Raw genomic sequence first — 27614 nt, 5'->3', positions numbered from 1 at the left:
AGGTGGATGCACCTAGAGTGTGTCATACAGAGTGAAGTAAGTCAGAGAGAGAAAAACAAATTTTGATTGAATTTTGATTGCCACTGAAGGCAAGAGGCACGTGAGCCATTCTGCATTGCACGTGGAAATTGTCTCAGGGCCCAGCCCAGGAGCCGCAGACATCCAGAAAGACACCAGGAGGATCCTGGCCATGCTCCGTCCTGCAGATCATTTCAGTGTAACTTGGTGGCTTTCAGGAAACAAGGGAAGGGGGTGATGACAGCAACAGTGTCTCTCCAGGCCCGAGCAGAGGCATCAACTCAAAACAGATGTTGTCAGTTGATGAACAGAAGCATCTTCTCAGGCTTTAGCTTCACAGTATGGAAACTGCCTCCTCCCCTGCAATGTTCTGGCACTAGGAATAAGCAGACAGCTGCAAGCCTGCGGATGGCAAAGGACAGAGTGGGGACAGGGAGGGGTGAGTCTGGAATCAGGGCTTTCTGGGGTCCTTCTCTGGGAGGCAGGGGGCGTGAGGTGTCCCACTGCCCACTCTGGTAGCACCTTTTCTGCCTTCTCCATAACTGTCTCAGCATCCAGGCTCTGCACGTCCAAAGCCTGCACTGTGGCCAACCTCTGACCTGTGCTCTCAGGACGTCCACTCTTTACATGCGCTTCCACTTCCCAACTGCATAGCAGGTAATGCCCTGGATGCCTCAGTATTCAACACAACAAAGATAAGAGTCCAATTATATACTCTGAGACCTGGGATGGCTGCCAGGACGAGCGTATTTTCACAGCAGTGTCAATCTAAGACATTGCTGCCTGGGGATGCCCAGTATCTTCCTGAAACTAAGCTGATTTGGAGGGGAAGGCCATGCTCTCAGCCGATGGCAGTGCTGCTCACCTTACAGGTAAATCCAGGTAGTGTGGGTCTGGCACTGGGAAAAGCTACCTAGAGCATGTCTTGAGAGGCACCAGGGCAGGGAGCGGACCGCCTGAATCTGGTTGATTGGGGAGTGATAATGCCATTGGAGGTTACTCAGGAATGGTGAACTTGATGCTTCCAATAAATTCATTCACAAGGCAACTGCTTAGATGGTGCAATTAAGAATTCACATTGCTGGTGCTAGACTGAATGTCCATCAAGCTAGGATGGGCATTTACCCTATTGGCCGAAGCACTGCGGAAAGCCCTTGCTGTGTTGGACTACGTTACCTGATGGCATTCTGTCCCTGGGTGGACACTAATGCATGTGAGTCGAGCCCCCCTGCTTCCCCCTGTAGGCTGAACAGAGGGAAGGCAGTCTGTGCAGACTCAGTGCTAAATCACAAGGAGATGCTCGTGTATTGTCACTCCAACACGGCCTTATGACCTGAGGCAGGCGGTGAAGGGGATTCCATCCGTGTCTTCTGGAAGCATTCCAAATGCTCAGCCTGGAGAGGAGCCGACTGGGAGGAAAGGACAGCCATACTCAAGTCCTCTGCTGGTTCTCAGGACTCAGCTAGAGGTTAGAGAGGCAGGTCTCCCCTCAACACAGGCAACCTGTGATCTGAGATGGTCTAGCCTGTAGATGAACAGTTTTCGTTTAAGAAGTAGAGTTGCTTTAAAAGGTGACTTTGAATTAGTGAAAATATAGACTTACTTTAAACATTGATTGTCTGTAACTTCATAGTTCCCAACAGATGCTCAAGTGGTAAGTCCCCGTCCCAGAAGCAAACCACTGGAGGAAGGTGACGGTAGTGAGCAGCTCCACTGTGCCCGGCCCTGAGATCGGAGCATCGGGAAGCTTGGCAGGGGCGGGGAGGAGGCCAGAGAGGGCAGGAGGCGCTGGAGCTGAATCAGGATCGGTGTGGACTTGGGTGGACTTGTCGGGAAAAGTGCACAAGAAGAGCCTGGGAGACCACATGCCCGAGCCAGTGGGGACTGACTTCTTTCCTGGAGGAGAGGAGGACGCCCGCCTCGCTCACCTGCCTGCAGCTCCAGCTGCCGCTGTTTCTCCCCCTGGGGGCCAGTGATGGATCCTCAGTCCCCGTATCTGGGAATCAGCAGCAGATCTGGCTGTGGACCATGCCTTCCTCCTGGAAACTTCCTTCTCCCTCTCTTTTTTTTTTTTTTTTTGCGGTACGCGGGCCTCTGTTGTGGCCTCTCCCGTGGCAGAGCACAGGCTCTGGACGCGCAGGCCCAGCGGCCATGGCTCACGGGCCCAGCCGCTCCACGGCATGTGGGATCTTCCCGGACCAGGGCACGAACCCGTGTCCCCTGCATCGGCAGGCGGACTCTCAACCGCTGCGCCACCAGGGAAGCCCCTTCTCCCTCTCTTGTTCCCTGCCATCTGCCCAGATGCTCCTTCTCAGTCTCTGCCGGTTCTTTCTCGCCTCCCTGGTGCAGGGGTGGCCTGAGCTCAGAGCTCTGACCTCTTCTCTAGCAACACTCATTTCCCAGGTGATCTCATGTGGTCTCGGGGCTTTAGATACACCTCACTGTCGTCAATCCCTGACTCTATGTCTTCAGCCCCAAACTCTCCCGTGAATTCCTGAATTATATGTCCAACTGTCGACTTATCTTCTCCATTTACAGGTGAGACAGACCAAGAAGGAGGAGGCTTACACGCTGCAGTCCAGAGATGACATCACCAGAGTGAAGGTGTGACCTTACAGCCCATCAGGACTCTCAGCGGAGGTGAGAAGGGAGCAACCCCATCAGAGCCCAGCCCACTGTTCCCCCAAACAGACCTCATCCTGCAGATGAAGGACCTCCGGGAGCCCATGCACATCCTCATGGATGACTGCTGTCCTTCTTTCTTGACCGTCCCCGTCTTCAGGTCCAAGATCCGGCCTGAGAGAGAGAGAGAGAGAAAAGGACATTTGCATAAGTCTCTGCCTTTGATTGGGGGGGGGGTGGTGTAGGTGCAGGGAGAGCTCTGCAAATGCAAACACAAGGGGCAACGCAAATCGCAAATCGTTTGTTTCTTGGAATTCCCAACATTCTTTGAGCAATGAAATCCACACAATTCAAATGCCTTGTTTTCTTCAAAGAGTGGTCCACACTCGCTGTCTCTGCATTGTTCAATTCCGTCACCGCCAGTCCCTCCAATTCGGCTTTCTCCCCCACTACTTCATGGAAACAGCATTCACCAAGGTCACCAGCAATTTTCTTATTGCTAAATCCAAAACGCGTTCTCTCTTTGACTTATCTGACGGCTTTGCAGAACTTTACTCAACGGCACAATGATTCTCAAAAAGCCCCCCTCCCCTTGGCTTCTGACAAGCACTCTCCACTCTCCTCGTGTCCGCCCCTTCATCCCCCAGGGGCTCCAACCTCAGCCACCTTCTCTTCTTGTTCTATGCATCCCCTATGCGATTTTATCCACTCCGAGGTTTTCATGATCACCTCTATCCTAATGACCCTACGTCTACACCTCCAGCACCAAGACCTAAACCACTAGCAGCTGATTGTATACCTCAAAGGCAGCATCACCCGCTTCTCCCCAGATACCCGCAAGAGCATCTCCATCCAACAGCAAGCGAAGCCAGAATTCTAGATGTCATCTTACCTTCCTCTCCCTTGCCTCCCACACACTCAGTCGGTCCATCTCATCTGGCTCATCATTCCCCGAGGGAGACTCACTCACTTCCAACCCCCAGCATCCTCTCTCCTCGGTCCACCTTTCACACGGCTGACAGCTGTCTAGACAACACGCATCTGACTGTGCCCGCTTTGGCTTAAAACTGCATTGCTATATGGTAGGTCCCTGTTGATTATCTATTATATACATAGGAGTGTGTATAGCACAGGGGACTCTACTCAATACTCTTGTAATAACCTATACGGGAAAAGAATCTGAAAAAGAATAGATATATGTATATGTATAACTGAATCACTTTGCTGTACACCTGAAACTAACACAACATTGTAAATCAACTATACTCCAATATAAAATAAAATAAAAAAAAAAACTGCATTGCTTACAGGAGGTCCTTACAGAGCCCTTCATGATTTGGCCCCTGCCCACCACTCAACCTCATTTCCCCTACATTTCCTAGTACCCTGTCCAAGAGAAACATACTAAGAGCCATCAAATGTTCTAGCAGGAACATTTTTAAAAAGTTGAAAGAAGCAGGTAAAATTACTTTTAATAATATACCCAAAACATTATCCTTTCAACATGTAATCCCTGCAAAAATTACTAATGGGATATTTCACATTTTCTCATACTAAGTCTTTGAAATTGGTGTGTATTTTACATGTAGAGCATATCTCAATTCCGACTGGCCCCGTTTCGGATGCTTAGTAATCATATGTGGTTAGAGGCTTCGCTGCAGTACAGAGAGCAGCTCTGGACCGTGGCCTCATCAAAGCACCCACCAGGCAGGCGTATCTATAAGTGCCTTGTGCCCTCACACATTTGCAGATATGGTCCTTTCTGCCAGAAATTCTCTCTCTGTTCCACATGAATTGTCATCCTGGTGAACTGCTACTCATCCTTCAGCACCAGTTCACATGTCACAACCTCTGGGAAATCTTTTCTAAGTTCTTCAGGCAGAGCTTCATGTCCTTTTCTTCCTTCTTCTCCCTTCCTCCCTCACTCCCTCCCTTCCTCCCTCTCTCCCTCCCTTCCTCCCTCATTCCTTCCTTCAGTATTTATCAAATGCTTTTCATGAGACAGGCATCTTGTGAGGCTCAGGGGATGCAAATATGTGCAAGATCATGTCTACCACCGTGGCTGGTGGAAGAAATAGACATTTATAACACTTTCCACATTGTATTGTAATGATTTAATTACATGTGCATTTTCCTTGACCTTGAAGAAAGGAATCAAGTTCAAAATGTGGTGTCCTAGCAGCACTGATGGTGTCTGATTCAGTGTACAATCAGCCCTCCGTGTTTCATGGGTTCTGCATTCCCAGATTCAACCAACCATGGATGGGAAATATTTGGGGAAAAAACTCCAGAAATTTCCAAAAAGCAAAACTTGAATTAACTATTTACATAGCATTTATATTGTTATTACATATAGGTGTTACCAGTAATCTAGAGATGATTTAAAGTATACAGGAGGGGGACTTCCGTGGCAGTCCAGTGGTTAGGACCCCACGCTTCCAATGCAGGAGATGTGGGTTCGATCCCTGGTCGGGGAACTAAGATCCCACATGCAAATACTACACTGTTTTATATAAGAGACCTGAGCGTCCGTGGACTTTGGTATCTGTGGTGGGTACTGGAACTAATCTGCATGGACACTGAGGCTCGACTGTATACACTTACTAGTTGAACTGAGTTGTTTTTACCCATCCATAAGAGGACTTTTCAACACAATTGGCATTAAGTAACATGCTAGTATAAATGGATTGTTACCTCCTTGTTTCCCTGTCCCTACATTAAAACACACACGCTGAGCTTCCCTGGTGGCGCAGTGGTTGAGAGTCCACCTGCTGATGCAGGGGACACAGGTTCGTGCCCCGGTCCGGGAGGATCCCACATGCCGCGGAGCGACTGGGCCCGTGAGCCATGGCCGCTGAGCCTGTGCGTCCGGAGCCTGTGCTCCGCAACGGGAGAGGCCACAACAGTGAGAAGCCCGCATACCACAGAAAAACAAAACAAAACAAAAACAAAAACAAACAAACAGAAAAACACACACACGCATCTGCACCCATCACCCGCTGTGCTCTCATCTCAGAGGAAGAAATGCTGAATCTCAGTGCGTCCTCCCCACCCACAATGGGCTTTGTTCCATTAGCCAGAGCCCCCCAACCCAGTTATTTCTAACTTCTCCCCTCCCTACCATCCGCTCCTTCCAGTATTCAAACATCATCAAGTATCTTTCATCATGGGTGTCTCAGGGTGGGGTGGGGAACAAACAAAAAATCCTTCTTGGAAGTTCCCGTCCTGTCCCCCAACTTCTGAAGTTCCCATCCTCCCCCTAACCCCCGCAGTCAGAGCGTCCTGTCCACGTGCACTGTCTCCCGCCCCACTCCTCCTGATGGCTTGGCCCCTGCGCTGTGCCTTCTCTACAGCTCACAAGGCTGCTCCAGCCTAGACCACAGGGTCCCTGTTTGTTGCCACATTCAACACACACTATTCAGTCGCTCTTGCTTTCATCCCTGACCTTGACCTGTCCCTCCTCCTTGGAACATTCTTACCCCAGGACACCACTTTCTCCTGCTTCTCCTTTGCTGGTTCCTAGCCCTTGTGGTGGCTCTTCCTCCTCAGCCCAGCCTGGCACTCCTGGGGTGTGGGGGCGTTGGTCCTTTTCTCTCTCACTCTCCCCAGGACCCTCTAGTAATGTTTTGGCTCCCCTACTCCCACATGCCGATGACACCCAGACATCATCTCCAGCCAGACCTCTGGGAAGCTCCTCTGTGTCCAACGGTCTCTTGGGCATCTCAGACACCTTATACTCCACAGGTCCAAAACCAAATCCGTCCTCCTGTCCAAAGCATCCAGAGCTGCCTTTTCCATAGTTCCCTACCTTGGTCGTTGGCACTACCGCTCCTCAGTTGCTCAATCTAGAAATCTAACAGCTAAGAGCGTGGACCAAGCTTTAAATCCTGCCTCCTTCACTTACTGTGTGACCCTGGGCAAGTTACCTAACACCTCTGTGCTTCAGCTTCTTCATCTGTAAAACGAGGATAATAATAGCACTTTGCTCGGATGGTTGTTGCGAGGATTAAATGGGTTAGTACTATAAAGTGAGCATGGCTCATAGAAAGTGCTCTGTAACTGCTTATTAAATAGTGAATACGAAAACCTCACTCCAACGTCTGGTCAACTGCTAACATTCTGTCAACCCTCCCTCCTGTGCTCCTTGGTCCATGCACGTCCATCTGCACTGCTACTTCCTAGATCGGCCCTCGCCGCTCCCCTGGATGGAGTGCTGCAACAGCCTTGCCCCCTTCCATCAGGCTTCTGCACAGCTACCGGAAGTCTTTACTTAAAACACAAAAATGACAGTGGTTCTATGCCTTGTGTGACCCCCAGCACTTAGCTTCTCTAGTCCACAGTCTTATTCCTGCAAAATGGAGGAGGAGGACCTCACTTTCAGGATCATTGTGATACGACACATACACAAGTGATCTGCACACAGAAGGAAAGCGATAAGTGTGAGTTTCCCAGCAGACTTCAAACAAATGATCCTGTCACATGCCTCCTTGAAAACCTGTCATACTCCCCACGATGGATTCCCAATAAAATCCAAGTCCTGCAGCCCAGTATCGAAGGTCCCCCAATGGGACTTCCCTGGCGGTCCAGTGGTTAAGACTCTGCGCTTCCACTGCGGGGGGGCGTGGGTTCAGTCTCTCATTGGGTACTAAGATCCCGCATGCCGCATGCCGCATGGCATTAAAAGGTCCCCCAAGATCTGGTCTCTGCTCACCTCACTCTACCTGTCACCCCCTCCTGCTGACCAGTCACCCACCACCGCTCAGCTCCCGCCCTGGCATACAATGACTCATCATGGGTCCCCAGGGGCTGCTCTCACCTCTCAGCTCTGGGCCTGCCCTGCAGCTGCCTTGGGACCTCCCTTCCCTTTGCCCGACTAGCTCTTATTTATTGTCACAATCTACCCAAGGTGTCATCTTGCCATCATTTAATACATATTAAACACCTACAATATGTAGGCACCAATATAAGCACAAAAAGCTAAACAGGCAAAGGCCATTATATTCCAGTTTGTGAATAGAGAGCAAAAACCAGAGAACAGAAGGAGGGAAGGGAGGAGACAGGAGGAGAGAGAGTGTGTCGGGAGGAAATAAGCGCTAGGAACAAAATAAAGTCAGAGTAAGAAAGTGCTCAGACAGCCACGCCTTTGCAGTAAGTAGTGGAATGGGTTTCTATCACTTGAAATCCAAAGGTCCTTGAAGAAGGCACCGTCCCCCCACCCAAGGGACTCCCACTGCTTCCAGGGGCGGCACGCAGGGTTTCGGAAGGGGCGTCAAGTCTCTTTCCTCAGCACCTGCAGCAGCAGCTGGGACACTGCAGCCTTCGCCCCCAGCTGCCCACGTGGACCAGGGCTCTGTAGGGTGTGGGGGGAGCAGGCCTCCAAACACCGGTAATCACCATCATGCCCACTACAGAGCCACGCATCTGTAAGCAGGAGGCGCACCCCGGAGTTCAAGCCCGTCGCCCGGCTCTCTGTCTGCTGGGAGCTCTGGCACCATCCGGCACGGAGGAGGCCCCGGGGCCGTCTGCCTGCGTTTGACACCTGTCTGTCTCACTCACAGACGTCTTCTTTTTAGGGCTGTTTTAGTGGAAATTGTCACTTGCTTCATCATCTACCAAATGGCAAATGATTTCAGCTGTGAAGCAGGCCAGCATGAGAGTCTGTCAAATTCCAGAGTGTGCTGTGAAAATAAATCACAGCTGCGAAGCACATGAGCCCTGGAACATGAGGAAATGAAAAAACACATTTCCATGGTCTGCTGTCCTGACCCTGAGGGGCAACAGCTTCAGCGTTTATTTCTCCGTGTGCTTCTCCAATTTCCTCAGGCACAACGAACCCCCTCTCCAGGCTCCTTGGGAATGGAAACCATGCCTACTTTATGCAGTAGGTGTGGTCCTGAAAGGCTTATGGAAATTGGATTTGTGACAAATTTAATAGCAGGGGAGATAGATGTATGAAGGTAGGGGGCCAACCCCCGGGCTCTGGGCAGTGAGTCCCAGTGTAATGGACTGAGAATCACGCTCCATCCCATGGCAACTGGGTGTCAGTTTACTTACAACGGGGCTCCCCAGAAGAGAAGCAAGCATGGAGACACAGCTGCTGTTTATACTGCTCTTAACCTTCTTTCCCGACCCACAGAAACCTTGGTCTGCTTAGAACCATGGGTCTGGATTTCTAGGACTGGTTCCCAGTGGGCCCCTAGAAACACAATCAACCAGGCCAAAGCTGACCCCTTCCAGAATCTCCCCTGACCCCCAACCTCATCCACTGGGTCAGGAGGACTCGCTGCTTTGTGATCCTGTCACTGGCTGGTCTCACCGTGAATCCCATCCTGCTTTCCTTTGGCTGGTGCCTGAACTCCCGCCACCCTGGTCACCTCTCTCTACTCTCTCCTCTTCAACCACGACGAGCCAAGCCCCCCGTTCCCCTCCTCCCTCATCTCCTCTGGGTGCCGTCTGGAACACGCACTCTGAAATACACAAACGCCTATATCCTCAGCTCCTTTCAGAAGCTGAAGGCCTTTCCCCAGCCCCGCTGACTTAACAGTCCAGCCTGATCTGCTTGCTTCCCTGGCAGCATTTCTTCTGGAGAAGAGACTTGTTCTCTCACGTCCCATATGCTACGGGGTCAGAGGTAGGTCTGCCATCTTCCTGGGCCCCCAGAGCCCTTCCAAACCAGCACTCCTCTCATCTGACCCCAGGCTCCTTCCAGATTCACCATGTCAGCCTCGTTCACCTGCAAGCCCTCTCTTTTTTTTTTTTTTTACAGTAGTTTTTAAAAACTTTTTATTTTATATTGGAGTATAGTTGATTAATAATGTTGTGTTAGTTTCAGGTGTACAGCAAAGGGATTCAGTTATACATATACATGTATCTATTCTTTTTCAAATTCTTTTCCCATTTAGGTTGTTACATAATATTGAGCAGAGTTCCCTGTGCTATACAGTAGGTCGTGTTGGTTATCCATTTTAAATATAGCAGTGTGTACATGTCAATCCTAAACTCCTTAACTATCCCTTTCCCCCCGTTCTCTGTAGTCTTCAAACCTCCGGGTCACTGCTCCTCTTTCATTTTTATTTTAATTATTTTAATTATTATTATTTTTTTGGTACGCGGTCCTCTCACTGCTGTGGCCTCTCCCGTTGCGGAGCACAGGCTCCGGACGCGCAGGCTCAGCGGCCATGGCTCACAGGCCCAGCCGCTCCATGGCATGTGGGATCTTCCCGGACCGGGGCACGAACCCGTGTCCCCTGCATCGGCAGGCGGACTCTCAACCACTGCGCCACCAGGGAAGCCCTCCTCTTTCATTTTTAGATGTTAGCACATCACTCATAGTCCTTCTCTTTACCCCAAGACCTGCTGTCACCATGGATGGATTCAGCATCCATGTGGAGGACTCACCTAACATCCCTGCCTCAGTACTTGCCCTCCTCAACTCTGAGTATGTTCCCCCCACTCCATGGCAGACTCCACGCCCACCACCGTATTCTGGAACTCACAGGCATCTACAACTGCTCATTTGGAGATTTTACATTCAAACATCCCCATCTGGACCACACATTTCACACCTGCTAGTCCTTTCACTCTGGCCCTCCCACTTCACCAGTTCTTTGAATTCAGCCAGTCCAGTGCCCAAAGCCTCCCAACCCATCAGCTCTTCCTTCTTTCAGTACAGAAGCCACGAGCTTCTCTCTGAGCACTGGCATCCAGCCGGTCACCAGAGCAGGCAGGTCTCACGTTACACAATGGCCCACTTTTCCGAAGAAGCCCCAGAAATCTTCCAACGCAACCAGCAGCTGTGGAAGCAGATATTTTTTCTGAATTTGATGTACAAAGGAGAACCATCAGCGAGTTAATAACACATCCCAAACCTGAAGTATGCTGTTTCAAAGAGAAAGGCTGGGAAGGACAGGAGACACAGATCCTGCAGGTGCAATTGTGGGAGATGAGCAGGTCACTTCCTTTCTCTCTGTCTCAGTCCCTTTAACTGGAAAGCAGGGTCAGACCTGCCTACTTTGAAGGTTCTGTGGGGATTCGAAGACTTACACATAAGAGCTCAATAACCCCCTTCAAGAATTAGCGTATAAATGACTGGCAGGCTCCAGGCAGCCACTCTGTGAGCCCTAAGATGACTGTCCTGGACTACAGAGCACAGGTCTGAGAGGCTCTCCTAGAGTCAACCCAGCCCCTGCCTCTTGGCTTCTCTAAGGAAGATTCTAGAATAATGCATACTACACTCTCTCAGGCTAAAAGGTTGAAGAACTACTTTTCTCCTTAAAATACTTCTTTAAAATTCTAGAGCTAAAGTGGTCTTTTTAGAAAAATCAAACACACACACACACACACACACACGCAGTAAAAACTCAGATAATCTTCCTCTCTAGAGAAAAAACTATTAATACTTAAGTGTATTTCCTGTCAATCTTTTTCTATGCATGCCTACTCTTTTCTTTTAATTAAATGAGGTTTCATGGTATATATTTTTCCACTTTATATTATGACATAAACTCATAAGGATTTAATCATAAATATTATTTGAAAGGCTCTGTGATATTATTTTGAATAGACAATTTACCATGGGACCTTAAGTTGTTCCCAGGTTTTTTACATGGCAAATAATGCTGTGGTAAATAACTACAGAGAAAAAAATAGCCATATCAGCTTAGGACAGATTCCTGAAAATGGAATTACTGCATCAAATGAAAAAAATTTTCTTAAGGCTCTTCATACCAGGTCCTAGTGAACCCTGCAGTTAACACATGGACCAATATTCAGTGTTTCTGCTCCATGAAATAGAAAGAAGAATTATGACACATCCTGGGTTTTAACTATACTTTTTAAAAGACAGTGAAAAAGCATAAGATGCTTCAGAACAGGAGTTGGCAAACTCTGACCTATGACCCAAAGCTGGCTCACTCTCTGGTTTTTAAATATTTATTGGAACACAGCCATGGCCATACACTTATGTACTGCCCATGGCTACCTCCATGCTACGACAGTAGAATGAGTAGTTGTGAAAGAGACTATATGGCTCACAAAGCCAAAAATATTTATTATCTGGCCCTTTACAAAAAACATTTTGCTGACTCCTACTTTAGAAGAAGAATGATTATAAAGAGTCCAACAACAGAGCACCTTTTTCTATGGGCAGAGGGCCCTTCTATAATTGTTTTCAGTAAGTTGATTTTTAAGTATTATTTTGGTCAGTAGTAACTTTTTGATAAAAGAAGAATCAGAAGTTTGTCTTGGATAAGATCACAAAAGAAGGCTTTGTGCTCATAAAACAGCTCCCCAGGCTATAAAAGAAATACAAATATAAACTAGAATTATTTCATCAAAAGAATCCTTAAGAAAACTGGAAACATCTTATCTTGGTTTGAAAAGGAGGAAAACAAGAGAAAATGATTAGCAACAAAAGCAAAGCGACAGACAGCTCCGTGATGGACAATATTTGATGTCCTTCCAAAAATGTGTGGCCCCTGAAATGGGAGCCCAGGGGCTAGAAGAGACTTTGCTTGCTGTTCCAGTGACATTGTGTTCTCATTCTCAAAAGGCTGAGCCCAGCCATTCCAGCAGCTGTGCACACAGGAACAAATACCCCACAGCAGAGGAACCTAAGCTGAGTGCACGAGGCCTGTTCCAGAACAAACTCCAGAGCATGAGCTACAGCTACTGAGCCTGGGAGAGAATGGGTCTTCTGCTACCGAGGGTGGGTACATTTTCCTCATTTTTCATTATCTCTGGCAGATGTTTGGACACAACTAAGGGTACAAATATACCAATTCTGAAGTTGTAGCCAAGCTATTTTCTTCTCAAACCAGAAGCAGGGGTCTCTGAATGGGCAGTAGAGTTGCTAAGGACAACTGCTCCTCTATCCACCCAGAATCTCCCCCCATCAAAATGTTCTTGGGTTATTCCTTTTTAAAAAAAATATTTTAATTTTATTGAAGTATAGTTGATTTACAACGTTGTTGTGTTAGTTTCAGGTGTAGAGCAAAGTGATTCAGCTATACATATACATACACTCATTCTTTTTTAGATTCTTTTCTCATGTAGGTTATCACAGAATATTGGGTAGAGTTCCCTGTGCTATACGGTAGGACCTTGTTGGTTACCTTGTGCTAGTCCTTTATTATGGAAGTCAAACAAGAAGCTGCCATCTTATAAGATCCCATCTCCTGGGATGTAGTGATTGGTTGAGTGTTGGGTACCTGACACAAGCTAGGCCAGTCATAGCACCTCGTCCACCCTGTGCCCACAGTGAATGGGTGAAGGCTGGGCAACCTGACACAAGCTGGACCAATCACTGGCCCTCACTCCTCCTCCGTCCATAGTGACTGGCCACAAGACTAGGACACGGTCCAGCCAGGCCAGTCAGAATCCTCCATAGGCAAAATGTGACCATTTCTACCTCTCCCCTTTTTCTCTAGGAATCTGAGCACAGCTTTTTCAGCAGCCATGATTCCAGCTTCATGGAGAATTGGATCTAAGACAATGAAGCTGACTCTAAGAAAGCAGTGAAGACATAAACCAGTGAAAGAGTTCCTTCGCAGTGTTCAAATCATTGATGCCAATAAGTTCCCTGTTTAATGCCTAAAGTAGTTCAATTTTAATTTCTGTTACTTGCAACCAAATAGCCCAGACCAATACAACAATCTCTGGTCTCTGAAAGAAAAGGAAAGACAAGGGATTCACCTTTAGAGGATTTTATGAAGGGCCAGTTATTATCAAAAAACATTATTAAACATTTTCTATGCATTATTTGTTTGATCTACATCACAACCCCAGGAATGAGGTCAGAGTGGTATACCAAGGTAGAGTGGGGAGAAGGAAAAAGGGCATTGGGAGTCACCAGCCTCAGACGGGAGAAATGTTTTATCACTGATATTGCTGAGAACTGCTGGTACAGGGTGACAATAAAAAGCAGATTAACTTTTAGTAGGCTTTGTTATTGTTTTTTAATTCTCTATAAACAATGCAGCCCTTTATTCCTGGCACCCTGGGCAGAAACTCACAACAACACCCCCTCCTTGCTAGCCCCTGGGTAGGTTGGATTGTTCCCATAGGGAAACTGAAGCCCAGAGATACTGAATAATTCAGCCAAGATGGGTCTCATCACTGGGGAGTGGGGAGTCATGATCTGAACTAGAGTCTGTGCTCGTCACAGCAGCGATTGCTCAGGGGAACTGGAAGGCCATATCCCTCAGCAGATAATAAGACAGCACCCACCAAACGGAAGCAGATGGGCAGTCAGGGGGACAAGAGGTCAGCCATCTGCAGGGGATTGTTGCCAGCCTGTGGCTGCTTCAGGATCAGAAACCTAGACTAGGAAAATGCAAGGTTTTTTTCCTTGTAATTCTTAACTGTGTGTGCGTTTCCTGCTTTTCAGTTTTTCCCTCTGATTTAATAGAGACCTGTAGATTATGCTAGCCTGTCTCAACCATTCCTCGGACATCACTGGAATGGATTTATGTCTATATTTGGATGGAGTTATGGAAGGAGCAGCACCCCTCAGGGCACGCACGGTTAGAATGACCACACCTGCCCGTCCTGGCTTTTGCCCAATGTCCCAGCATAGTTATTAGTAGGGTCTCTTTTCACTCCCAAAGTGTCCAGGTTTGGATGATAGACTATATACATATGGTCCCTCTTTACAGGTGATCTCAGAGGGAATCAGAGTGAGAGATGGATCTCACCCTAGGAAGATTGAGAAACTCTGCTAGATTCGAGGTCACCTAGCCCTCCTGTCCCTCGCTCGGGCCCCTCTGCCCCTGGACGGGTCTCCATTTTGTCTTTAGAGGTAGGGGGCAGCTCTCCAAGAGCCTCTCAGAAGAACAGGGTGTGCGTGCAATGCAGTCCCTGGTTCAGCGGGACATGTTCACAAAAAGTAAAAGCTCACTCAGGTTTGGGAAGCGGGGGTTAATGCTTGGGCGGAGTGGGAAAGCTCCATTCTAAAGAAACCCTCTGGGGGCCCGAGTGGAGCGGCTGGCTGAACTCATGCTGCTCTGGTCTGAGCTGCACCGGCTTAATGCTACCCCAGGAGCACTGCCTGAGTCACATTCAAGGGTTTGACTTGTTGCAAATGCTTGGAGATGAACATGAAAGTGAAGTCACGAGATAAAATGTATCAGAAAGCGCTTCTCTTTCCCCTGCCCTCTAAAATTCTTGCTCTAGAAAGAAGGCCTTTCTTTTTCACATTTTCCTCATCAAGAACACATTAATAATGATCTCGTCTGCAACACTGCTCTACTATTTCAAATCCACATGCAACCATTTACTGGTGGTGGCAGGATGTGAGCTTCTCAGGGCAGGGATCCTCTCCTATTCCTCTGGGAACCCCTGACAGCCCAGGGAATGCTCTACCCCCTAATACCTGTGTTCCTTTCTATTGCCCTGTAGCAAATTACCCCACACCCAGAGGCTTAAAACAACACCTATTTATTAGCTCACGTTCTTTAGGTCCAAGTCTGGGTGGACTTGACTGGGTTTTCTGCTCAGGGTCCCACAAGGCCAAACTGAAGGTGTTGGCTGGGCTGGGCTCTTGTCTCGAGGCTCTTGGGAAGACACCACCTCCAAACTCATTTAAGGTCTTGGCAGGTTCAGTTCCTTGCAGCTGTTGGACGGAAGTGCCCATTTCCATTCTGGCTTTTTTTGTGGGGGGAGTCACTCTCAGGGAGACCTTCACAGACCATTTCTCACGGCCCCCTCCACCTTCAAAGCCAGCAACGGTATTCTTCTCGTGCTTCGGGTCTCTCCAACTTTCCCTTCTGTCACCAGCCAGATAAAATGATTTGCTTTTAAATGGCCTATCTGATCGGGTCAGACCTACCTGGATAATCTTCATTTTTTAAGGTCACCTGACTTGGGACTTTAATCACATCAGTAAAATCCCTTCCCAGTAGAACCTAGATTCATGTTTGAGTGAATAATCGGGGGCGGGGGGCAAGCTTGGGGAACCTTTGAATATACTGTCCACCATTTTCCCTAACATCATAGCTACTAAGTCCCTTACACATGAACCTTCAAGTTGTGAACTTTCAAAGACGTGAACGTGCGTTCCATCAACATCAGGTGTGAGTGACATCGCAGCTTGCCCTCCGTCTCCTGTTGCTGATGATCCTTCAGCTCTACCATCTCCCACCTCCTCTCCCTCCTCCAGTCAGTAACTCTTCTTGCCTGTTCACTCGATGCCGGCCCCTGGATGCCAGCTGTTGTACTGTGCTACTGCACTTCTCAAGGTACTGCACTGTAAGATTAAAAATTTTTTAATTTTTGTGTTTGTCTTTTATGTGTTATTTGTGTGAAAAGTATTATAAACCTATTCCAGTGCAGTACTAGAGAGCCGATTGTGTTAGCTGGAGGCCTAGGCTAACTCTGTTGGACTTATGAACAAACTGGACTTACGAATGCATTCTTGGAATGGAACTCGTTTGTGTGTAGGGGACTTACTGTACTTGGTCAGATGACTTGGATCTCTTCGTGTCCCCCAGGCCAGGTGTCTCCCACACGTTTGGTGTCCAATAGCTCTGTCCTGAATCGCCACCACCTACCACGGAGGTTAAGCTGTCATGACTGTATGGTGACTGAATTACAATCTTCACGTGCTCCAATCAATGTCCCATGAGTCTTTCTTCCCCCTATTTTCTAAAGGATCCCTGAAGTTTTAGGACTAGGGCTTCTGTCTCAGAGCACCTCCACCCACCTCAAGCCTCACTGCACCTCCCTTTGGCAGTAGGAAACCTGAGCAGCTACTGGAAGCCGAGCTCCTGAGATCTCCTCAACAACACAGGGGCAGTAAACAAGGGCCCTCCCCTAGTAACCTGGGCCCCTGGTTCTGTATGGTTATCCAGGCAGGGAAAGCTGGGTGACATCCAGTGAAGGGCAGGCTGTGTGTCACACTAGCCAGTTCACAACTATTTATACACTGGGACACTGGCACTTGACTCTGGAAAGGGTTTTGTCAGAAAAGACACACAGTCTAATGGCAGCAACCGAGGGACGCTTCCTTACCCAGCTCGAGTTACACGCTGTGTTAAACTCTCCCCACCTAGACCGTATGCTGGGTAGGGTTCTTCCACATCACATCCGGTGCTCACGGCTCAGGCTGGCAGGAGAGGGTGGTGGCATGCGGTGAATTTGGACAAGAAGGGACTACAAAAGGCAGCCCAATTACCCTGAGATGGAAATAAACCACACAGAGCAGTAGTTTTTTGTCAAAATAATATTGTCGAAAGAGGGCACATGCAAGCTCATGAACATTGAAAGGCTCGCAGGGAGCAAGAATCTAGGAACTGGCTCTATTCCATAGAAACTTCAAAGTGCAAGCTCCAGCAGGCTCACGGTTAGGGGGAGACAAGGCACCGTTCTCTGCCAGCTATTCAACCAACTCAACTGAGGGCTGGAGAAGAAGTCTAGACCAAGTGCAAAGGCAGCACAGAGCAGAAAGAGAGTGCTTCATGTCAGAGAGCACAAAGGGGTATCAAGGGAAGCTTCCTGGAAGAGGCGGCATTAGAAGGAGCCCTGGAGGTCCAGAGAGGTGGAGCTAGAGGGGAGGTGTGTCCCAAGCCAAGGGATCTGAGCAGGGTGCAGGACAGTGGAGGGAGGGGTCTGCAAATGGGGTACAGTCCTGTCCAGATGGAGCTCAGGGGGAGAGAGGCTGGGGCCTAACCCCAGGGCCCAAAAGGCCAGAACGCCATGAACAGAAGCAAACAGAGGAGTCCAGCCTTCAGGGCTGTTCCACTGTCTTTCACACAGAGGCAGGAGAGCCAGAGATTCCAGATGTTTAGGAAATGTGCTTCCGACAGACCTATCCGTCCCCTGATGTCTTTGGCAACAAATGTTGAATGTGCTTTGCGTAGGCCACGTTGTATTGTAAAAGCAAAACTTCTAACTGCCCCAGAACTGTCTGGGGAAATTCGTATGATTTATATAAGAATAACAATAATTTCTATTTCAGAAGCAAAAAACATGTAAGGCTAGCATTACTATCCAATGTTGCCTACCTCTGACATTCAGGGAAACAGAGACGCCAGGCTTGGGATTCACTGTCCCAAGTATCCAGGGACAGCGTTCATTCAGTCCGCAGCAAAAAAGCTCGCTGGTATGGACAAAAAATTGTTGCCTGCCTTTCTGGTAAACAACAAATGTTGCCTGCCATCAAGCCATCAACCACTGCAGCCACCTTGTGGTGCGCCCTGAGGGGATTCAGGATGGAGAAAAACAGGATACTGGCCCCAGAGTGTTAAGATGCATATCAAAGGAATGATTTCAATGAGCCCAGACTCACTGCATCTTCCCATACACAGGAAGGACTAACATCCCTGAGATGTCTATTTTTTTGTGAGTAACAGTAATTTTTTCATGTTCAACTATCTGGTTTTATTTGTTTGGTTTTGTTTTTAGCAAAAACTCCTGTACAGTAAGTCCCCTACATACGAACGAGTTCCGTTCCAAGAGCGCATTCGTTAAGTCCAACTTGTTTGTAAGTCCAACAGTTAGCCTAGGTACCCAACTAACACAATTGGCTGTACAGTACTGTACTGGAATAGGTTTAGAATACTTTGCACACAAATAATGCATAAAAAACAAGCAGACACAAAAAATAAACATTTTAATCATGGTACAGTACCTTGAAAAGTACAGTAGTACCAGCTATCAAAACATCACTGCTGGTTTTTTGCTTGCTTCTGGACATCCTGGGCTTGAAATAAAGATACTGTAATACTGTACTCTATACAGCACTGTACAGTAAAGTACACAAAAGCACAACCACTTGTAGAGGATGCACGCACGTGACAAGGTACACCAGACACGTGAACTAACTTACGTGATTGGACAGGCGAACACACGTTCGCATCTTTGAAACCTCGCAACCTGAAGGTTCGTATGTAGGGCAGTTACTGTATATCCTGGCTCTTCCTTTATCTCTTTGGAAGAGTTCCTCAGAGCAGTCTGAGAGACTGATTCCCAGGCTATAGTCCTCAGTAAGGTCTCCAAATAAAACGTAACTGTCAACTTTTCGGTTGTGCTTTTTTTCTAAATCAACGCTGGGAAGAAGTGACCGTTGGCAAGAGCAATCATGATCACTGAGCAGAACCAGGCTCCTGGCTGACCCACAGAGTGAACTGTTTTCGGGGGCAGGGATAGGTTTGAGGGGAAACATCCCTCCTCTGAGCCCTTTTGCTTTTCTAGACCAAGGAAGCTAGCGGCTGGGGTTTGGGTCAGGACTCTCGCCTGTGGCTGTGAAATAACAAAATACGCAAAAGGGCTCACAGGGACCCTTGGCTAGGGCTGGCAAAAAGGACTGAGCACAGTGACTAAGAGGCCCCACAGACACTCAGAAGGAGCCTCCCAGCCAAGCAGTCTGGTTTTTGTGTCAATCCTTCCATCTCCCCACTCCACCATCTGGGGAAGGTGGTAAGGAGTTGCTCACTGGGCAAGGAGTAGGCAGCAGCTCTGCAAAAGGAGGGCGGTGAAATCAGCACAGAGCATCCAAGGGATAATTGCCTTGTGTGCAGGGAAAGCCCAAGACCAGAACATTTGGGGCAAATCCGTACCAAGGATGGGGCAGACAGCACCAGCAGGTGTGACAGGCCACACCATCTCATCCACCTAAACAACAGCTCTCATACCTCGCTGAAAAGCCCCAGAGCCTAACAGCTTTCTCCAACGCTCACGTTCCAAACATGACGTGGATTCACTGGAGTGCCGCGTGCTGCAGCCCGGGGCTCTGCTATTCATTATAAAATCGTCACCCTGCAGTCCCCCCTGTGGCCGGCCGGCACCTCTTCTGCTATTTAATCTGTAGACAAAGTACAAATTCTTCATCCTGTTTAGAATGTGCTGGAGTGTGATTTAAAGAAATACATTCCTCTTGGGGTATCATGCTACAAAAATGCCAGAAATGCAAGCCTGAGGGTGGATGATTAACCCTACTCTCTGTCCTCTGCTGCAGAGAGGCTGCCTGGTGTATGGAAAGAGCCCGGGTTGACATGTAGTTCAAGAAGGCAATTTCAGGTCGTGCTTCGCCTCCTCTGCAAATTGCTAATGAAATGATTAAAGAAATACAAAAGTAGCAGGGACGATGTGCACCCATGCAGAAAAACAGTGGAAGGGGTCTTGAAACATGGATCAGAAACATGGAGGGATTTCTGCAAGAAACAGTACATCTAAGGATGGGATGAGAATGAATATGAGCTCAACAAATACAATATGGCTCAACAAATACAAAAGAATGGGCTGCCTGGGAAGGAAGTGAAAGGGTCCCCTAAAAGAAGCCTCTAAATCTGCAAGCAGGAAAGAGACTAGGGGGTCAGAAAGCAGAGAAGTGGTCCAGAGTCTGGACCCAGAGAGGCCAGGGGCAGAGCTCTCACATCACCTTGACTTACAGCAGCCAACCTGCTCCACGAAGAGGAGGAAAGGCCGCTTCCAAGGGGCAGAATTCTAGGGAGAGGAGTGGGTGACGCCCTTGCCAACTTGAGGCTGCCACATCCAGAGCACACAGCGGCCTCTGCCTGCACAACCTCATAGCCCCTCCCAGACAACCAGACCCCCAAGCTAGACAAATTAAGTTTCAAAGAAATATACAATGACTTAAATCATCTCAAGTCTTAATAAATGTTAAGAACATAGGATGAATAAAAAGGTGAGGGAGGGGGAAGGGTAGCTTAATAGATGAAAAGATTCAGTACCTAAAAAGGAAGGAAGTGATTTGAAAAGTTAGAATAATACCACTCCACTCCATGAAACACATTCCAAGAAAGAAAACAATATTTCGAAATACCAAATCTCAGCGATATTTGAGATCTTTCATAAATAAAAAGAGAACAACCTGAGACCAGGAAAGATTAGTTTTAGATGAAAAACATGATTTCAGGATTGAAAACTCAAATAGAGGCAGTACAAAGTGATACTGCTGAAAGCTCAATTGCTGAATTAGAAAGATCCATTGAGAAACTGCCCCAGACACCACAGAAAAAGAAAAAGGAGGTGAGTGTGATAAGCAAACATCTAACATTCTGAGGGAACAGTCAGGAGATCCATCACGGGAAATGCAAAACAGAGCTGACAGAGGAGAGACATTCAAAGAAATATAAGGACTTCTGCTTCCAACCAACACAGAGTAACAGAGGCCAGATTTGCCTTCCCTTCTGAAACAGTCAAAACAACTGACAAAATTGCTGAACAGCTGAACACAGAACAGTAGTGCTCAAAACACTGGACATGAGGCAGTGAAGGATAGAGATCTGTGAGAGATAGGAAACAGACAGGTTGAGCCCTACAATCCCCCACCACACTACCTGGAGAACTCCAGGGTGCACCATAGGCAGAGGGCACCCAGGCTGTGCCCAGCTGACTCCCTGAGTTGAGGAAATCAAGCTGAGAGACCAGGAAGACTAAGCAGCTAGAATCCACAGGACAGAGTACCAGGAGGGAGAGAGGTCCACATAGAGAACCCCAGAGATCTGTAGAGGGTCCCCCTTGAATCAGTACCAGGGTACTGATCAGCACATGCATGTGAAGAGACTATCTGAGGACAGGGAAAGCACCAACTGAAATATTAGAAAGGACAGTAAAAACTTGAACACTGAAAAAAGTGAAATTCTGGATACAAAAACTACAATGTCTAAGATAAAAAATTCACAGGATGGAATTAATAGCAAATTAGGTATCACAGAAGAAAGAGTGGTGAAGTTGGAGACATAGAAAAAAACTATTTAAAGTGAAATACACAGAGATAAAAGGATTTTTAAGAAGAAAAGAAACAAAGATAATAAAATAAAAAGAGCATCAATGAACTGTGGAACAACTTCAGCCAGTCTAATATGCAGGTAACTGGAGTCCCTGAAACAGGAAAGAAAGATGGAGATAGAAAAAAAATATGAAGAATGAATAGCTGCTATTTTAAATAAATTTGATGAAAACTATAAACCTGAAGACCAAAGAAGCTAAATGAACCCCAAGCATAATAAACATAAGAAAACTGTACTAAGCCAAATCATAATCAAATTGTTCAGTACCAGTGACAAAGAGAAATACCTTAAAACCAGCCAGAGAAGAAAAGAGGAACAAAGATAAAGATGACAGCAGGTTTCTCATAGGGGTCAATGCAAGTGACAAGACAGTGGAGCAAAGATACTACCAGAAAAAAAACCCCCAAAACCAAAAAAGCTGCAGACCAATATTCCTCATGAACATGGACATAAAAATTTTTAAACAAAATGTTAGCAAGTCAAATCCAACAATATGTAAAAAGTATAATACATCACATCCAAGTAGAGTTTACCCCAGGAATGCAAGATTGGCTTTACTTCTGAAAATCAAACAATGTAATTCATTGCATGCACAAACTAAAAAGGAAAAACCATACTATTATCATGATGGATGCCATAGAAGTATTTGACAAAATCCAACATCAATTTGTAATAAAAACACCCTGCAAACTTTGTGTAGAAGATAACTCAAATCTCAAGTCTATGAAAAACTGAAGCTAAGATAATACTTAATGTTGAAAGACTAAATACTTTGTATGATCATAAAAAGAACAAAGATATCCACCCTCACTACTTCTTTTCTACATTATATTTTACATATAAGTTCTAGACAATGCAATCAGGCAAGAAAAAGAATCAATTCTTCTTCTATACTCCATCTATTAGAACTTTAAATGAAAAAACTACCATTTACAAAAGCATAAAAATACAAAATACTTAGAGATCAATCTGACAGACATGCAAGATCTGGACCATGATAATAACAAAATAATGCTGACAGAAATCAAAGAGAAACTAAGTAACTGGAGAGGTATACAGCGCTCACGAGTCAGAAGACGCAATATTGTGAAGATGTCAGTTCTTCCCAAATTGATCAACAGATGTGATGCAACCTCAATCAAAATCCCATCACACTTGTTTTGTAGGATCAGACAAGCTGATTCTAAAATTCATACGGGACTGCAAAGGACCTAGAAGAACCAAAATTACTCTAGAGAAGAAGAACAAAGTTGGAAGATGAACACTACCTGATTTCATGATAGAGCTGCGGTGACCAAGACACTGTGGAACTGGTGTACGAATAGACAAAGAGATCAACAGACCAGCATAGAGAGTCCGGAAATAGACCGACACACACAACGATAAGTGATTTTTGACAAAGATGCAAAGGCAATTAAGTGGAGAAGGGACAGTCTTTTCAACAAGGTGCTAGAACAATTGGATATCCACATGTAAAAAAACAAAAACAAAAAACGGCTTGTCATGAGCATTACATGAGAAATATTTGTGAAGTTACTTCACAGAGCACCTCAGGTAGTATGTATATATTAGTTCCTTTCATTCTTGGATTCCAAATAAAACCATTTCTTTCCCTGCACCAGAAAATGCATAAAAATGAAAATCAGAGCATGATAACGTGCTTTCAGGGACTGCTTCTTGCACTTTGAGTAAATTCTAATGCGTAATGGTCCTCCGTGGCTGCCACCGTCCTGGCCTTTCCCCCATCACACTCCATGGCCTTATTCACCTCCCCAGACTCAACAGTACCTTCCCTGCCACAGGGCCTTTTCACATGTTGGTCCCATGGCTGGGGAAGTTCTTGACACTCCAGGCCCTACAGATTGCTAATCCCTATTCATATCCTTCAGGTCCCAACTTAGCAATCATTTCCTCAGAGAGGACTTTCCTTGTGCCACTCTCCCCACTACTGCTAACATGGGAGTCGGGGTCCCCTCTTACTGTGTTTAGACTCCTGTTTTTTCCCCTTAGAACACATCACCATTTAAATTCTATATTCGTCTGACCATGTTTGCTATTTTCCCCCAGCCACACCAAGAGCTCCATCATAGATGATGACCATGTTTGTTTCACCCACAGCTGTATTTTCAGTTTCTAACACAGTGACGTGTGCTAAATAAATATCTGTTGGATTAAATAAAGACATGCAATTTGCCTCCCGGGAAGAGGTTTCCCCTTCATCCATGAAGACTTAGTGGTCAAGCCCTGGGAGCTGGCTTCTGTCTTGGGCCTGGCTGTTGCCAGTGCTAGAGAGCTGGGACAGTGGGGAATCCAAAGACTTGCTTTGTCAGGCTGTCTAGGACAAACCTCAGCTGCTTTTGTGGGCAAGCCTGAGGATCATCATCTCCGCCCTCGGGCTTCTTTACTTCGAGGGATGTCGTGGCCACTGCTATTGTCCCAGCCAAATTCCCTGATCTCTTGTACAGTCTGACTGGCAGATGCCTCTTCCAGCTGCTGGAGGTGCTTCAGCTAACGGCTCACATGTGCATCTTCTCAGAGGCGTGTCCTTGGAGCCACTTGGAAGCCGCCTGGCCTAAAGGTGCCTGGGAGTTACACACACCCCTTGAGGTCTGTGACCAATGACAGCCCTCTTCCTTTCCTCCAGGTGGGACAAACTCTGGCGCGAGCTCCCTGAGGCATCAGGCTGAAGCTGATCTCTCCTGAACCCAACCTGGTATGGCGCCTCCTCTGACCCACACTGCCTCTCCCTCACCATTCCTCTTCGGGGGCTTTTTTAGGAGGTGTGTGCACGAACCCCCAACCAGGCGTGGTGTCTGGAGAGTCCACCTGAGACCAAGGCTGCCGGCTGCAGGGAGTGGATGCCCACGAGCTTTGAGCACACAGCACAGGCCAGGCACCGTCTTAGGCACCAGCCGTACTCCAACCCTGAGGAGGAAACCAAGGCCCAGAGAGAACCCGGCCTCTGTTCAAGGTTGCCTCGCCGGGCGAGAGTGAAACCAGGACCCAGACTCATGGCAGACTCTGTCTCCCAAGTCCATGTCCTTCACTCGCCGCCCCACGTGTGTGCGCGTTGTGTGTGTGTGTGCAGACTCCCAGTCCTATCAGACAAGTCAGCTGTGCTGGTTAGAACAGGGGCTGGGGTGACCAAACTGACTGAGCACAGGGATATTATCCCAAAGCAGACAGGGCTGTCTGCCGAGGCCGTCAGCTCTGCCCCTGCGGACACTCCAGAAGGAGCCAGGCGCCCACTCCAGAGGCGTGCTCTGGAAGGAGCTGCATGATCCAGAGAAGAGTCAGCCCGTGTGACCTCTGAGGTCCATACAATGCACAGCTCTAGTGACTCTAGGTCCCCAGAATATGAGCCTTCAACTCAAGGTTAAAGAATGACACTGTCAGTCACTCATTGGAGAGTAACTTACATCATCACCAGAGAGGGGAGAACTGAAACCCACCCGTCAGATCACAGCCTGAGAAAACTGGTGGATAAGAAAAGAAGAGCCAGGACATGGAAGTAACCTAAGTGTCCATCGACAGATGAATGGATAAAGAAGATGTGGCACATATATACACTGGAATATTACTCAACCATAAAAAGGAGCAGAACTGAGTTACTTGTAGTGAGGTGGATGGACCTAGAGACTGTCATACAGAGTGAAGTAAGTCAGAAAGAGAAAAACAAATACCCTATGCTAACACATATGTATGGAATCTAAAAAAGAAAAAAAAAGGTTCTGAAGAACCTAGGGGCAGGACAGGAATAAAGATGCAGACGTAGAAAATGGACTTGAGGACATGGGGAGGGGGAAGGGGAAGCTGGGACGAAGTGAGAGAGTGGCATGGACATATATACACTACCAAATGTAAAATAGATAGCTAGTGGGGAGCAGCCGCATAGCACAGGGAGATCAGCTCCGTGCTTTGTGACCGCCTGGAGGGGTGGGATAGGGAGGGTGGGAGGGAGACGCAAGAGGGAGGGGATATGGGGATATATGTATATGCACAGCTGATTCATTTTGTTATAGAGCAGCAACTAACACAACAATGTAAAGCGATTGTACTCCAATAAAGATGTTAAAAAACGAAAACAAAAACAAAGGGAAAACTGAATGTAGATGTTTTCCTCAATTAGCTTCTACTGAGAAAGCAATAAACAGGAAAGATCAGTGCTATACATGCATTTTTATTTAACCATTGGGCATGAGTCACAACCTTTCAGAGGAAATATGTCTCTTTGTTTAGTGAAACCAAAGGAAACTATTTGAATTTTCTTGATCATGCTGGGGTTTTTGCAATTAAGTTATTTTTAACCAAAGCATGACACAACGTGACCATCACGTGAGAATATTACTGAAACCGAAATCATACCAGCAGGGAGCAATGACTCCACGTGTCTTTTCAAATGTCCTAAACTAACTCCAAATAATTTCATCTGCCTAAAAACAATGCTACTTATAGATTATTTTTGTTATAGTTTCCTCTTATACATGGAAGAAAAAAAAGGTCTTTATTTCTTGAGCATCAAACTTAGGACAAAAGATACCTCATTAAGAAATCAAGACTCTTGCAAACAGGTTCTAAAAAGCTGAAGCTGCTCATTTTTTCAATCGTGTTGCTACATGATTACATTTTTAACATTTTGTTTCTTTGTTATTTTGATCTTGCTGAAATCTCTCTCCGAGTGTAAAACAGATGGGGCTGTATTATTTGATTGGATTGGGTTTTATTTGGCAGGGGATACACCAGGATACAGCAATTCTCAACCTCTGGTTCACACTGGAATCACCAGGGCTGCTCTTACAAATACAGATGCCTGGGCTTAAAATCAGAGAAACGTGGTGAAGCCCTGACATTAGAATTTTTAAAACATTCAATAAAATTCTGATGTGCATCAAGCTTGAGAACCACTGTTTCAGGGGCTGGGAATTTAAAAAACTTATTTACAAAGCAGCTGTGTTTCAAGCGCCTCAAAAATGAGCATGTAGAGAACAGATCTTTAGGAGGTGATTTTAGCGTTTCAGAGAAACGCACCAGTGGTTCTTTGATATGGTTAAATCTGGGCGTGAATTTGAAGCAAGATTTAGAGTTCTCAAGTCTAATTCACATACCTTTATAATGGGATGGAAAATGGGTATGCTGACCTATTTAAGAACTTTAACCTCAGGCTCTCCCTTTCTCAGGACAGACTCACTGCTCTTACTAGTTGGGAAAAGACTACTCTCCCTGGATATGGCAGCCCTGCTCCCCTCTCTTCTCAAACCTGGCTGCCCGACTGAGCAATGGCACAGCCTGGGCAGAGGCCGAGGTCTCCCTCGATTCACCCAGGGAGGCTCTCACTTGAAGGGGAAGCGGCTGGTTCTCTAACACCAAAGGGGAGAATCCACTTGGCTGTACATAAATACAATGAACACAAGACTCCCAGTGGCGGCTGTTTCACCTGCATCCCTGGATGCCTCCCTGCCTTCCTGGAAGCCCCTCTGTGCAGGAGGCTGTGTGCCTCTCCGTAACTTCTCTTGGCAGAGGTGTGCTCCATGATGAATGGAAAACCCAATCATTCAGTGCCATTCCTAGGCAGGCCTCTTGCAGACTTGTAAAGCTGTGCACACTTAAGTTTTGGACCCTTTCCCAACAAGCTGTTACTCCGGATAACGCAGGACAGGTCCTGAGACAAGGGGAGGCAAGGACAGGAAGAGAAAAGAGTCTGGGTCTGGTGAGGGGATGGGTGCCCTGCCCTAGCTGCAGGGCCTGACTCCAAAGGAAGCCTCAGAAAATGCAGGCACAGTGGCTGCACCAACCGTCTAAGTCCTACATCTGGAAACTGATTCTGTACCTTGAAGACGGGCAGAGACAGGCCTGAGCAGGCCAGGTCTGTGTCACAGCAGAATACAGCCCAAGCTGGAGGACAAACTCCACCTCCCCTCTACGATGTGCCCTGCTTGTTCCCTGCCCTCGGCCATCCTAGCATCGCCCAGCTCCCTCTCTAGCTTCGGGCCCTGACCTGGACCCCTGCTCTCTCCCCGTCTGAGACTGCCCTCAGCCGTGGCGACCTTCCATTGCTCTCAGCACAACACGGCCTTGGCCCGGGCTCTGGACTGTGGCTGGCTCTGCTCTGTCCATGAAGACAGTGCAAAGTGGCAGGTCTTGCCCAAGACAGGGGGCAGTGGGCGGGACTCAGAACGTCAGCGATTGCTGGCCACCATCAGAAGCTGAGAGAGTCTCCCCCAGAGC

At 47.3% G+C, this 27614-nt stretch overlaps 1 protein-coding gene across 7 annotated transcripts in view; it reads right to left on the bottom strand.

Annotated features, from left to right (window-relative positions):
- Window positions 1-27614, bottom strand: part of ARNT2 (aryl hydrocarbon receptor nuclear translocator 2) — a 192503-nt gene that overhangs the window by 85403 nt on the left and 79486 nt on the right. For all 7 annotated transcript variants that reach the window (XM_082619590.1, XM_082619592.1, XM_082619588.1 and 4 more), the window contains one exon: window positions 2712-2814. In XM_082619590.1, the coding sequence (XP_082475716.1) occupies window positions 2712-2814 (103 nt within the window). The remainder of the gene's footprint in view (window positions 1-2711; window positions 2815-27614) is intronic.

Source organism: Mesoplodon mirus (assembly GCF_964341445.2).
Source record: "Mesoplodon mirus genome assembly, chromosome: 4".
Lineage (NCBI taxonomy): Eukaryota > Metazoa > Chordata > Mammalia > Artiodactyla > Ziphiidae > Mesoplodon > Mesoplodon mirus.
Note: the sequence above shows the minus strand (reverse complement) of the source record. Positions and strands in the feature narration are given on the sequence as shown.